Source organism: Python bivittatus, unplaced genomic scaffold (assembly GCF_059951505.1).
Source record: "Python bivittatus isolate LINGU-HERP-01145 unplaced genomic scaffold, Pbiv_v1 ctg000070_np1212, whole genome shotgun sequence".
NCBI lineage: Eukaryota > Metazoa > Chordata > Lepidosauria > Squamata > Pythonidae > Python > Python bivittatus.
This window is the reverse complement of record NW_028277034.1, coordinates 51,246,468-51,260,506: the sequence shown is the minus strand read 5'-3', so window position 1 is coordinate 51,260,506 and position 14,039 is coordinate 51,246,468. Positions and strand designations below refer to the sequence as shown.

At 44.2% G+C, this 14,039-nt stretch overlaps 1 protein-coding gene across 1 annotated transcript in view; it reads right to left on the bottom strand.

Annotated features, from left to right (window-relative positions):
- SCARB2 (scavenger receptor class B member 2) overlaps positions 1 to 13,608 on the bottom strand; it is a 30,374-nt gene extending 16,766 nt beyond the window's left edge. Inside the window, exons 1-4 of the mRNA XM_088133158.1 lie at positions 13,171 to 13,608; positions 11,558 to 11,715; positions 8,668 to 8,815; positions 1,903 to 2,091 (exon numbers count right to left, since the gene is read on the bottom strand). Coding sequence (XP_087989284.1) covers positions 1,903 to 2,091; positions 8,668 to 8,815; positions 11,558 to 11,715; positions 13,171 to 13,287 — 612 coding nt within the window. The 5' untranslated portion in view covers positions 13,288 to 13,608. The remainder of the gene's footprint in view (positions 1 to 1,902; positions 2,092 to 8,667; positions 8,816 to 11,557; positions 11,716 to 13,170) is intronic.
- Positions 13,609 to 14,039: the final 431 nt, after the last annotated feature.

The following is a 14,039-nucleotide window of genomic DNA, read 5'->3' as shown; positions in this document are numbered from 1 at the left end:
CTACTGACACCATTACTACTTTCTTTTTCCACATTTGCTCAATCTCTATTTGAAGGCCTTTATACAATGATGATGATGATGATGATTCTTTAAAGAACAACACAGTACAAAGAACAAACCAACAAAATAAAATCACATCTTTGACGTGTTCTTTGGAAAGTGAAATTTCAGCCAGGAGCCTAGGAATTATCCAAGTAATATCTTAAGGGATAATATATGTCTAGCAAGATGGATTTTTGTAGTTTTGCAGTTCCCATAGCTGAAATACTGAGCCCTTGTAAACATTTATTTAATCTGTTAGTTATTCTACCTAGTGCGCCAATAACTATAGGGACGAAGTTGCAATATTTTTTCCATAATCCACCCATTTTGATTGTTAAAGCTCTACATTTTGTAATTTTTTTCCAATTCTTCTTCCTTGATTCTGCCATCTCTGGATTTAACCACTTCTATAAAAATAACTCTTTTCTTTTCAGTTATTGATTTGGCTGGTGTGATGTTTTCTAGATGCCAATCAGTTTGTATGCAAAAATCCCATAAAAATTTAACATCCTCGTTTTCAACTTTTTCAATTTGTGATTATACCACATTCAGAAAACTCAGAATTATTATTGTTATTATTGCTATTATTATTGCCACCAAGGGTCATAAAAGGAGGCACAGGGATGTTATGAGTTCTCTGGAAGAGCTGGGGTTCAAACCTATTTTTTCTTCCAGTGGGAGATTCTTTTTTAAAAAATTTTTTTATAATTGTCGTAAACCTTCTGGAAGTATAACGCATCTACTTTATTTTGCTTCCCCACAACATATCCTGGGCCAAAAAGAGACTGGCAAGCAAGCTGTCGATTGCCTTCTTCTGCCCTCTAAGGATAATCTATTGAGAAAAAACGACAGTGGCAATCAGCTCTCTGAAAGAGCTGCTGAGATTATGCTCATTTAAAAGAGACAGAGAGCAGCATTGAGATGGTAACAAGTGGAACGTCTAGGAGAGACTGGAGTCTATATGAGCAATGGGCAAACGCAGCATGATTTAATCACAGCCCTGTTTAAAAAGCAGTAGGAGCAGCAATCCTGAAGCAATGTGCATCTGGAGCACTCAAGACTGCCTAGATGCGTATTTCCATATTCTCCAATATAAAAATAGGGTAGGACAGAACCTCAGTGGAAAGCTGAGAAAGGAAAAAACAATGCAAAGCTGCACTGTATACAGGTAGTCCTTGGTTAACTATGGTAATCGGGACAGGAATTTCGGTCACTCAGAGGTGCTTCCCACTGAGAATCTGGTTGACACCCAGAGTTTTCACCATCTGGAACTTTCTGAAATCTCAGTTAGTCCAACGAGTCTAGGATGAACGACAGAAAGCCTGAGTCTGTTCGATTGTATTTGATTCTGAGTCACTGATGTTCTTGTTTGGTTTTACTGTTTTTTAGTTCCTACTACTGGACGTCTGGATTTGTATGCCTCGCTCTCCGCATTTGCGCTTAACTAACGTAAACTGCCAAGAGATTGTTTTGACCAAAACTGGTAGAAATGTGAAAAACACATAAATGATTAGATTTTTTTTCCAGGTTGCCTGCTTCTTTTCTTCATTTCTCCTTTTCAAGAGAGATGACACAGAAGGGGGGAGGGAATAGCAAGTTTGATGAGTTGAATTCCACTTGGCCCCATGTTTTCTTGGCTCAATTTGATGTCTTTTTGAAATGAAAGGACCAAGACAATAGATAGGAAAGGATGTAGCTGGGAATGTGACTATGCGTATTGGAGCAAATCAACATACGAGAGAGGCTGACTCATTTTCAGCCTTGTTCTGGGGGGAGCAGCTGGTGAAGGAATTACATGCATCAAATAAAAGCAAAGACCTGAGGGGAGAGCCAATCTACCCTCGAGAACAACAACTTTACCTTTTTTAAATAACCAAAGACTGGATCGACGGTGGGGAAAAATTTGTGTACCATCTGGAGAAATTTGTCTGTGTATCCCCATAAAAGCTCTTGAACTGTGTGCATGGCGAACAGGTTTTCGTGGTAGATCGTGAGCAATACTTCTGCAGGAAGACGGAAAGGAGTGGTTCTGACTAAATTCATGGCCACCTGACATGAAGAAAAAAAACAGATGAAGAGGTTAAGATTTTTTTTTTAATATTATTTATTTCATTGTCAAAACCCGTAGGCTATAACAACAGGCGTTTATCGGTTATTTATCAAATATACAATAAAAACAGAAAAATATAATTGACAGGCAGAATTCAGGTTATAAGGGTTAAAAAAGTACTCATTACCATAGTTTAAAAAGTTGCAATTAAAACCAAGAGAAGCTAGCTTTACAAATGGAGTGAAGATATGGATGTCGCTGAGCTGTATCATGGACAAAAGACCAGACAAATGGTGGTCTTCTGAGTTTTCAATACATATTCAATTTTATAGTGATCTGGCTTTTATTGGAAGGAGAAGATCCAAGTATTTGGATCTAGGAAGACATTCCTGCCCCAACCCTGAGCCCTATCTCTTCCACATGGCAATAGATCTCAGAGTATAGCTCTTTTCTTAGATGAAGATGGGAGAAGCTAAAATCTTCTGCATGCAGGGTGTCTGTTAAATTATTGACTCTAGCTAATCCTCCTTTTTATTTTCTAAATGCCACTTCCCTCTTTTATTTTCTAAAAGAATCCTTCCTTTCTTAGAAAGGAAGTCATTCAAATGTTCCCTGCATTTTAGCTGGGAAAACTTCATCAATTAATTGTCAAGCCATGAATGCAGATTAGCTTTGCAGAAGTTCTCACAGATTGACTTGAAAAGAAGAAAGAAAGAAAGAAAGAAAGAAAGAAAGAAAGAAAGAAAGAAAGAAAGAAAGAAAGAGGGAGGGAGGGAGGGAGGGAGGGAGGGAGGGAGGGAGACTACACATTCCATATCTGAATTTGTATCAAAACACACCACTGGTCAGCGATGTAAAACTGCATCTTAATCACTTCCTGCAGAGATGACCACCTATGACCAACTTTGGCATGAAGTAGCTACATCTCCTTCCTGGCTGCCACCTCAGTGCAACCTACCATATTTTTCCGACTATAAGACAATACTTTTTTCTAAAATCCTTACGCTAAAAATTGAAGGGCGTCTTATTCAAGGAAGTCAGCCGAGGAGAGAACTGCGCGGTTGCAAAACTGCCCATACTTTGTCTCTGCAAACAGGCTTCCTCCTATTTCTAGCCTCCAATCACGAGTGAAATAGCTTGTCTCCCAAACAGACTTCCTCCAATCACGAGCCGGATGTAACTGACGTCAGCTGATGCTGAACAAACCAATTGGAGGAAGTCTGTTTGCAGAGACAAGCTATTGGCAGTTTCACTCGTGATTGAATGTAATCAGTTATGCAAAAGAACATGGAAATAGAGCTGCAGAGAGACGGTTTGGACCTCCTCCCACCAAGTGTATCAGGTCAATGTTACCTAATTACTAAATAAAAATGTGTTCTGCATTATTTTTAAAATATTGATTTCTTAATTTTGGGTTGGAAAAGTGGGGGTCGTCTTGTACATGGGGGCGTCTTATTGACGGAAAAATATGGTATGTAGCTAAGCACTAGATTTTGAATATTAGCCAGTCAAATATCTCTAGAACAGTGTTTTTCAAACTTGACAACTTTAAGATGTGCGGACTTCAACTCCCAGAATTCCCCAGCCAGCAATTCTGGGAGTTGAAGTCTGCACATCTTAAAGTTGTCAAGTTTGAAAAACACTGCTCTAGAACCCCCTAACATTTTTGTCACCTGTGGTCTATCCTCATTATTCAATTCTTATGCTCCTGAGCCTGGGTGGGGGTTGAATGTCCTTACACAGTTTCCAAGAATTAGTTTAAACACATCCCCTGTCACCACTTACCTAGCCTAACCAGTGGTAAGAAATGCTTATCTCATGCTTCTCCAACAGGTATTCTTCAAGACATGTCATGATTACAATTCCAAGAGTCCTGACCCAGCCTGTTCAGCAACTTCCTAGGAATTCTGAGAATTATGCTTACATCACAACCGGAGAGCATCAGGGAAGGAAAGGCTGATTTAGATCAACTAGATCTTCACTGCTGTTTTATTGGAAGGAGTCTGGTAGCACCTTTTCCAACTAACAAATTTTATTAAAAAGGCACGTTGCTTCTTCCCCTCTGATTCAGAAATGGGCAAAAAGGTGCAGCATTTTTTTCATTAGCAGAAAAACCTACTGAGTTGGAGACCGCCATCAGCCACCAGATGGGACCTGACCTTCAAGAGCAGTGCGCAGGACTCATTTCTGCCAGCGGCAGCTTCTACACAATGCTCATTTACAGCACCTTTCTTCATCAAGTACTAAAAGGCATACTGATCATGCATTTCAGACTGCTCTGTATGAAGAGGGGATTAGGTGTACACGTTTACTGAAACCTATTCTCATAGCTCTTTCATTTTTCCTAAGACAAAGATTCCCAAACACTGTAACTCTTCTCAAAAAGGAATGTAGTTGCTCTTTTTTGTACTTGGTCAACCATTTCCATCATGGTGATTTACAGCACCTTCTGTGATGGAATGGAATTATGAAGGCCAGACTCAGGGAGAAAAACGTTTTCTTTCATCTCCTGAGGCGTGAGGGAAAGATAAGAGGATGAGACTGGCACCTCCCTGAGGAATTCACAATGTTGTGGCTGGCATTACTTGGGAGCTGGGGTTAGAGTCTGTGAAGATTGATGTCAGGCCTAGCCCAAGGAACTCCAAGAGACCATGTAAATTCAGTCCAGCAATGTTTATTAGCTACAACCTCTAGCAAGAATCTCCCCAGACTGAAACCCCAGCTCCCAAGTAATGCCAGCCACAACATTGTGAATTCCTCAGGGAGGTGCCAGTCTCATCCTCTTATCTTTCCCTCACACCTCAGAAGATGAAAGAAAATGTTTTTCTCCCTGAATCTGGCCTTCATAATTCCATTCTATCACACCTTCATAGCATTACTTAGCCATTGTTAAAGTGATGTATAGCCTTACTGTATTTTGGCCCAGCAGTGTTTGGCTGACTCCAGAAGATGCTCTAAATTCCTACTGCAGGAATGATTGGGGACGCAGTAATCAGCACGGCCCAGGGTAGTCCAAATGCAACTGCATTCTTTAATTTTGATTCCTTTTCGAATGATGCCCATCTCAGAATTTAGGCTTTTTCATAGGAGCTTCAACTCCATGATTCCTCTTCTGGCCAGCCCCTGTCATCTAATCACTCATGGTCAGTTCCAGAAAGCAGCTTGCATCAGTTGGAGAACAGCGACATTATTCGGCCCAGAAGGGCCAGGTGAAACCTCAAATCACTGACCACACAAAACTCACAGCCCAAGTGCTCACAACGCTTAGAACAGATGATAACAAAGCTTTGTGCACAAGAGAAGAGAATATGCTGCTTGAATGCCCTGCTTCTCTGATGTTGTCAGCCCTGCTAGGTAAACCAGACCATGAAACCAACTCCACAGGAAGGCTAAAGCTACTTTTACTGAGATGGCCTCTAATCACAAAATCTTGCAAGTCTGATTGTGCTGGACCTCCTCCTCCTTCTTATAGTTCAGTGAATTAGGGAGGTGTCTGCCTGAGCTGCTTCTGAATGTTATCTGGATGTTCTAGACTTAAAATATGTTTTAGCTCCTTTTGCCTAGGCAACAGCTTCTGCATATCTCCATCAAGGTTATCTTCTTGGTCTCTACAGGTTTTGAGACTAATTCCCACACCATAGGGTTTCTGCTCCCCAGTCATTCACAAAGCAGCTTGAAGGTGACTTCAAAAGGTCAAGAGCAGACAGAGAACACCAAGGGTCAGTCAATGTTCGCCTTCCAGCTGACCAAAAGGAGTCAGAAATGCCACATTCCAGAGATAAAGGAGCAGCAGAACCCACCTTGCCTCCAATTTAATGAAACTTGAAATAAAATGAATTGCCAGTCTGCTCCCCCATACCCACTTATGTTGTCAGTTCATCCTGTGAGTATTTATTTGCCCCAAAATAAAAAGTGGTTAACATTAGCATTCTGCAAAGCATTTGAAATAGAAGTTTTGCAATGCTTGGGCGTCTGAATGGAGCACCTCTTTTTGAATATTAAAGTAGCCCAGTTGTTTTGCCTGATTGCTTCAAAATCTGTTCCCACTTTTCTCTGCGTAGTTACTTCACAACATGACATCCCTTTCAAATGCTTTACTCATCCCTACTCATGGAGAAAATCTATTTATGTGGCTGCTAAGAGACAAAAATGACTTGATAGCACATAATCAACCATAATCACACATCCCTAATTGCAAGGATGAGACACTTCTTAGATGCAAAGATGGCATTCCTCTATTGCATTTAACAGCTCTTTCACACTTTGATGGTGAAATGATAGCATGTTAGCATTGTTACAAGCAGGCATTGTTTCCCAATACCAAGGTTGCATGTGGCTGGCGGAAGGGAAATATATCTCAACAACCCCTGCAGAAAGTCACTAACAAAGGGGCTTCTGGGAAAGCCACAGCAAACTGAAGACAGCTCTGCTGAGAGCAGAGCCAACAACCACGGCGGAACAAGGAGCCAGCGAGCGGATCGGCTTCTCAGAATTCCTCTCCAGACAAGGAGAGGTCTTGGGATCACCCACAAGTGCTCCAGACAGTTGCTCCCTGCTAGGAGACTGTAAGACAGTGGATTCTGGCAAGTTTACAGCTCTGGGAGATGAAGGAATAGCCATCTTTATCCAAGCAGCGATCAGTGCCTTTATGGACACAAGGTTTGCATACTTCCTCTCTCAATCACTTCTGAAAATTGCTTGCTAACTGCTTTTTGGATATTAGGAATCTTCAGAAAGGCAAGTTTCATTACACTGGTGAGTTTCCTTCACTCCTTAGAGAAAGAAGTTTTATGCAAGCTTAAGGACTTTAAAAAATTCTTATTTTGGAATAAACAGCAAAAGGGTGATTAGAACATTGATTTTGGAAAGTTATAAATGGACTAAAGGATCAGATGGATTGGAAATAAGAGTTTGAAATAAATTACAAGAATCCTTCCCATGGGAAAATGCTGTTGATTAAAAAAAATCATGGTAAGATGGGACTTTGAAGGTCGGACACTAGAGGGAACCAGGAAGAACTAAAGATTATAATTAAAGAAGAAGACACCACTAATATAAAATGGAGCAAAGTACTCTAACTTTGGATAAATTCAAGGATATTTGGGAACAATGCACTCAGAAGCTACTCTTAAGATTTCTGCTATCATAAAACTGAATTTAAAAGAGGATACAGAAGAGGAACAAGTTTTACTGAACAAGACTGAGACTGAGGCTGATTGAAATGTAGATTTAAAAATGACAGGCTACAAAAATGATATGGAAAAAAAATGTTACACTGGATATATAAATGAAACCTGCTGATGTCTTAATAATTAAAAAGGATTTACAAATAACAAACCAGCAGAGTGACTTGGATAACTTGCTTATTTTGGATTTACAAAAGAGACATGTTAAAGCTTTGAAGGATTTTCTGAGAAGAGGCACAGAAAATGAAAAGAAATCAGGTTTTGAGATGCTATTTAAAGCCATTAAAGATTAAGATTGTTAAAAACAAAAGGAAGGAATATAAAGTTGGTGCATTTGATCAAGGTTAAAATATGTATGTTGTTATTTCTGGCAATTCTTAATGGATTTTTCTTGACCAGGACCAAATAATGAGGCTTATCTTAATGTCCCATCTATTTTATTCTCACATCAAAACTTGTACGGCAATTAACATAATGCTGCATTATGTCATAAGAACATCAGCTAAACCTTGAAGAGGCACAAAACTCTTCATGGTTGGCTTCTAAACATCACGGGACGTCCCTTCAGAAAATTCTGAGTTCTGTTCCTAGAAAGGATGCTTTGCACCGCAGAAGACCCAGTTTGCAAGGAATTGGAACAAAAATGAAGAAGAAAGAGACTGGAAACAAAGCCACTGACAATACTGGCTACATAAAACAATAAACTCCACAATGTAAACAAACTAGTTTTGGCCAAATTCAACCCGTCCAATTTTTCTGCCATGAAACGAATGTTTACCCTAATCCTTTTCTCCTCCTCTCTAAAGTTCACCCAGCCAGGAGAGACCTGTACTTGGTACCAGCTCAGGTGAACTTTGGTCTTGTTTCAGAAGTTCAGTCTGAGAAGAGAAAGAAAGAAAGAGAGGAGGGAAGGGAAGGGAAGGGAAGGGAAGGGAAGGGAAGGGAAGGGAAGGGAAGGGAAGGGAAGGGAAGGGAAGGGAAGGGAAGGGAAGGGAAGGGAAGGGAAGGGAAGGGAAGGGAAGGGAGCCAGCCACCAACAAAGATGCTGAATTTCTAAAGCAGGAAAGAGAGAAAAGTGATGGCCCTGAATTCAGGAGGTGGGAAGTGAGGGCATGACAAGAGCTCTCACTGCTTAGAAAACCACCTAACTCTGCAAAGCATCGATTAAAAACCAGTTTTATTCCAATTTCAAATACACCAGAGCAGAACTAGAAATCCATGAGCAAATCTCTCCAAACAAACCAGAGGTAGGTCCAGAAGTTTATGAACCACCGTAAAATCCTCACGAAGAAGGGTCCCCACTTAGTCCAGAACCAAAGTCAAGCCAATGGACCACACCAACTCCTTTTTGCCTTGCTTTAACAGCCAGCTGCAAATCTCAAGACTTACCAACGCAGGTATGTTCACAGTCCGGATCTGATCCACTTCTGGGTCACCCACTGACATTTCTCGCTCAAAGAAATAAGAGGTTGGTTGAAAAGAGGACACTTTTGAGCCGTTCTCAAGAATGTGAACATCTTCTCGCCATTTCTGCTCCCTGCCAAAAAGAGCAAGACAGAAACATAGTTTTCCACCGCAGCTTTTTCCAAACCAAAGTCTATCAAATTCAGCTCTTGGGAGAAGGATTTACCAAGGAGCCTACTGCAGTCCTTAAGAGAGGATCTAGTAATTGGCAGAATCTGAGCTACAGAAGCCAAGTTGGGCTTAGGGACTTCTCTGGTAACTCTTTTCATCTCTATCCTCACTTTAAATCAGTGTTTCTCAACCGTGGCAACTTTAAGATGTGTGGACTTCAAGAATTCTGGGAGTTGAAGTCCACACATCATGAAGTTGCCACGGTTGAGAAACACTGATTTAAATTAAGAGGCTTACAGCCATGATTGCCAGCCCTATTAAGAAAGCATTAATTGGCGACCGTAGGAGAAACCAAGGAATGAGTGCAAGCAGCCACTTGGTAACTAAACATCCCAGGTTAACAGGGAGCATTTAGAAATACTTCCCAAATGCCAGAGGGCAATTGTAATTCCTTTTCTTTCTCCTCCAAACACACCCTTTTTGCTTCCATCTCAATTCAACCCAGGAAAGCTGCCAGCAATCAGCGGTTGGTGGTGCAAAATCTTAAAAAGTGGGTGAAGAAACACTGCAGTCCCCAGTCCAGAACTGGGAAGAAGGGAATATGTTTGAGGCACCATTAACCTTTTCACACTTTCTGAGACACAGGAACTTTCACTGAGAGACTGCGTCCAGGGGCAGAAATGTGGTATTTTTCTCCCAATTACTGTCATCGTAGGGGAAAACAAGCCACCAAATAAATCAATCGTCACATTGTTCACGTATAAAACAAATACCCATTTTTCCCCAACACACACATTCCCTCTTTGATTTATCAAAAAGCATCTAATTCGACAGTTTCCAACACATTTTCAAAGCTACTTCATAGCAATTCATGATTTGCTCACATACATAGCTCCTCCGGAGGTACAAATCCAGTCAGTTTTCTGCCTAAACAACAGCATCAGAAAAGCTCAGATTTTAAGCTTTTCTTAACAGAATCTCAATAATATTTATCTGAGTAAATGGGCAGTCTTGAAGGTACCATTTTTCCAACCGAGGTCCCCATTTTTAAAAACCTCTGTCCAACTTTGCAGACAAATGACAGTAACAAGCCTAGAAATTTCCTTTGAACACAACACTGAGAGAAAGTCAACTTTCATTTTAAAAGAACGCAGTTTTCTAGTCCTCAAGTTTTCCAGATGCAGGGGCAATGCTTGCTTAAACATTCAAAGTTTGTGGAGGAAATTATTACAATTAGCGAGATTCCAGATGACTATTCTCCCCGCCCACAGCTGTTAGAGGCAAAAGAAATGCTTTTAAAAAAAGGCTCAGCAAATGTATGAAAATGCTCCTGCTGATATATTTTGCATAGCTAATGAACGGAATGTTACTTGACAAAGAATGTAGTCATCTCTCTCATTCTCTCCCCAGCAGAGCAGCGTGAGCAAAAAGCTACATAAAGGGCTGTTCAAGCTTGCAAAACAAAGGAAACTTTAGTTCCCCGCATCTCCCTTTGAGCATCAGACCAGAGAAATTCAATCTCACCCAGCTTTGGCAAGTCAGAGCAAAGCCCAATAACCCAACAAGGTGGATAAACAAGTCCACAAAAGCAGATCTTGCCACTGCTCGGAAGACTTTTGCAATTGCAGCGGATCGGCCCCTCTTAGCTGGCATGGCTGCATTCGTATCCTGCACCTGAATAAAATCTGCATATGCCTCAAGCAGCCATAGCTGCCTTATATGAGACCACTGATCCAAGGGGACCAAGAAGGTTTAACTGGAGCTCCTCGGGGATTTGCTGAAGTCTCCAATAGAGTTTACTCTGCAAAACTGGTTACTTGGGTCTGTAAACAGTGGTTTATGGCTTAGCCCAGGGGTGGGCACAAAGTCCTTACTCCAAGGCCAACCCCCCATTCTTTGGATCAGGCAGTTATGACTGTAACCCACCAGGAGCCATCACATAACTCCACATTGCATATTCTGACAGGCAGAGCATAAGGTCTGTGAGGCAAGAATTCCTGATGCTCAGGCCTGAGAACGCTGCTTCGTAAGCAAGGGAGAGATTACAGAAATGTTCATGGTTGGAAAATGTTCAGCAATCAGGCAATGTCTGCTTGGGAATGCAGCATGGGAAGAGGGATTAAGTGTTGTAAAGCAGGGTTCCTCAACCTTGGCAACTTTAAGACAGGTGGACTTCAACTCCCAGAATTCCCCAGCCAGCCTTGCTGGCTGGGGAATTCTGGGAATTGAAGTCCACCCGTCTTAAAGTTGCCAAGGTTGAGGAACCCTGTTGTCAAGGCATGAAGCCTCGACACAAGAGGCTCTCCAGGGTTTCAGCCACAAGACTTGGAGGTACCAGGGGTTGAACTTGGCTCTGCCCATTTTTTTTACCACCGAGAATGGCCCATGGTTCCTCTCTGGCTCCCACTGAAATCACAACCAGTTCTGAAAATATGGTGTGAGCCTCTCCTCCATTCCTGGTTACCGAGAATCCAGCCCAGAATGCTCTCCGCAACTTCACCACATATTTTACATCCATGAGGGCTAGAAGCATGCCATTCACAAATCCCACGCCAACCGTTTACTGTAAATTGCAAGCTCTTTTCTTTGGGTCAGCAAAAATTCACAACTGCTTCCAAACATTCCCTTCTTTCCTGGGAACCTTCCATTGGAAATCTCCGCTAAACCCTCTGCGTAAGGCTGCAAATGAAGCAAGTCAAATTACCTGTATGTGTACGGCCCAATTTCCCTGACGATAGGAATTTCACCTTGAAGCACTTCTAAAGGATTAGTCAAGTTAAAAAAATAGACCTGCAGGAGAAGAGGTGATGGAGGATTCTCCCAGAATTGAAAAATTTCTGAACTATTTCTTAACACGGCTCCCTAAAGAAGAAAAAGAAGGGGAAAAAAGCTATATACTTCTAGCAACAGCAGAAAATACAATTGTATGTGAAGATATTTTGGCAATTTCCATAGTTCTAGAACTCACTGTCATGCAGCAGTGAGAAAACAGATCTATGAAAGTTCCAACAAATTGTGACTCTATGCACAGGTCTCACTAGGGAATAAGTTTTTCTTTTTCTTCTAGATACGTACTTTAATTTTCTGGACGTGAAAGTCCCACTCCTCCCACTACAACGGAGCACTCAGAAATCTAATTATGACATCTGATTGGAATAATGAACTCACCCAACCATTGGGGGCTCCACTGTTCCTTCGTAGGCTTTGAGTGTCAATAAAAACAGACCTTGCATGGGGGAGAGGAACATACAATCTTGTGTCCCACAGATAGTTTGGACATCTCCTATCCGTCACAGGGCAGATAGGAGTTGTAGTTTACAATCTCTGGAAGGCATCAGGTATCAGATTTCATTTTATAAGCTTGCGTCTCTGGAAAGCTCTCTACGGCTCTTTGCTTGAAATAGAAAATAACTGTGTCCTGATTAAATAATTGTGCCCTTGAAATAATATCGTGGATAAGGCAGGCGATTCTCTCTGGAATTGCACTGGTTGTTTATTCCTTGCCGCAAACAATTACGGTCTGTGTGGGCAAGTCAGCCACGTTTGTGTCTGAAGCTGCAAATTCTAGAGCAGGGTTTCTCAACCTTGGCAGCTTTCAGAGGGGTGGACTCCAACTCCCAGAATTCCCCAGCCAGCAAGGTTGAGAAACCCTGCTCTAGATCATTTGGTACAAAGATGAACCAAACCCCAAGATATCCTTGGCTGTATCTTCCCAAATTTACCGTATCTGAATTAAACAATTAGACCTCCCCAGCCTGTTCGCAAAACCCAGCCCTTGCTGTTCCAACAGCCATTACATGACCCTTCGCTCAGGCAAAGTTTCAGCAGCCGCGGATGCCAATCGCAGCGCTGTCTCACTCTGGCCCTAGAGGGTCGCCAAACGCCTCCGCTTAACGACTCCTTGGAGCCATTTCTCTTTGTGGTGACCTGGCTGTGGAAATGCCACCGTGATTCGGGGGGGGGGCTTTCTCCCCGGCGCCGGCGCACCCATTCGAAAGCCTGCACCCACCAGCCCGGCATCCTTTTCCAGTCTTTGCAGGGTGCCACCCGCAGCAGGGTGACTCGCCCGACAGAGGCGACCAGGGTCCAGAGGGCTGGCAAGGTCCCCTGCCTTCGAAGCAGAGGCTGGATGCGCCAGCCATTCTCTGCTGAATGGGGCAGGGGGGGTTCTCCTGAGGGCACACGAGGGGGGGGTGCCTGGTAGGCGCAAGAGAAGCTCCGGCGCCCGAGGGAGACGGCGCAGCCCTCCGCTTCTGCGCCGCGCGCTCCTGGAGCGGCGAGCCCGGGAGCCGCGCGCGCGCGCGCGCCGCTTCTCACCTGCTTGACTTGGCTGTCCACGAAGTTCTGCATGATGTGGGCCGCCAGGAGGGCGATGCCGGCGATCAGCAAGGCCGGCGACAGCATGCCCAGCGTGATCACGCAGAACCTCTTCATCGCTGCCGGGAGAGGCTCGCCGACGCCGGGATTAGGCCGGAGACCGGAGCGAGCGCGGGCGACTCCGCCGCGCAAGGATGCCAAGCCAAGAGCGAGGCGGTGTCGGCGTCTCCTCCTCCTCGTCCTCGTCCTCCTCCGCCCCAGCAAATGGGCACCTCCTGGCTCCGATGGGCGGAGGGAAGCCTGCGAAGGGACCTTCCCTGTCCCCGCTGCTTACTTTCGGTTTCCGAAGCGCGCTCGGCGTCGCCGGACGGCGCGCGTGCTCGCAAGGAGCTCGGACCCGGTCAGCTGGTGGGAGGCTCCCGCGCCCCCCGGGCCTCCTCCCCTCCCGCCCCGACCCCAGCCGGGGGGCCGCCCTTTCCGCGGAAGCCGCGAGCCCCCTTTGTCGCCCGGCATGTGGCAGATGTCCAGAAAAAGCCGAGTGCAGAGGCTCCCCAGCTAAGGGGGGAAGCGGGGTGGCGCGCCCGGGCTGCGGCGAAGGCGAGCGGGCGGCGCTTCCGCAGGGGCGGCTTGGGTTTCGTCTGCCATTAAGGCAGGGCGGGGGGGTTGGCTCAGGGGCAGCTTCCCTGCGAGGGGGAGAGGCAGGTTGCTGCGCGAGTCTGTCCTGGATCAGTTCGGCGCCGGGTGTGGACGCGGAGGTAGTGTGGCTTGGTATATAGCGGGCTGAGAGAGGCGACTGGCCCGAGGGCACCCAGCTGGCTTCCGTGCCACTAAGGGAGGACTAAAACCTGGCCTCCCTGCTCTTAATCCAG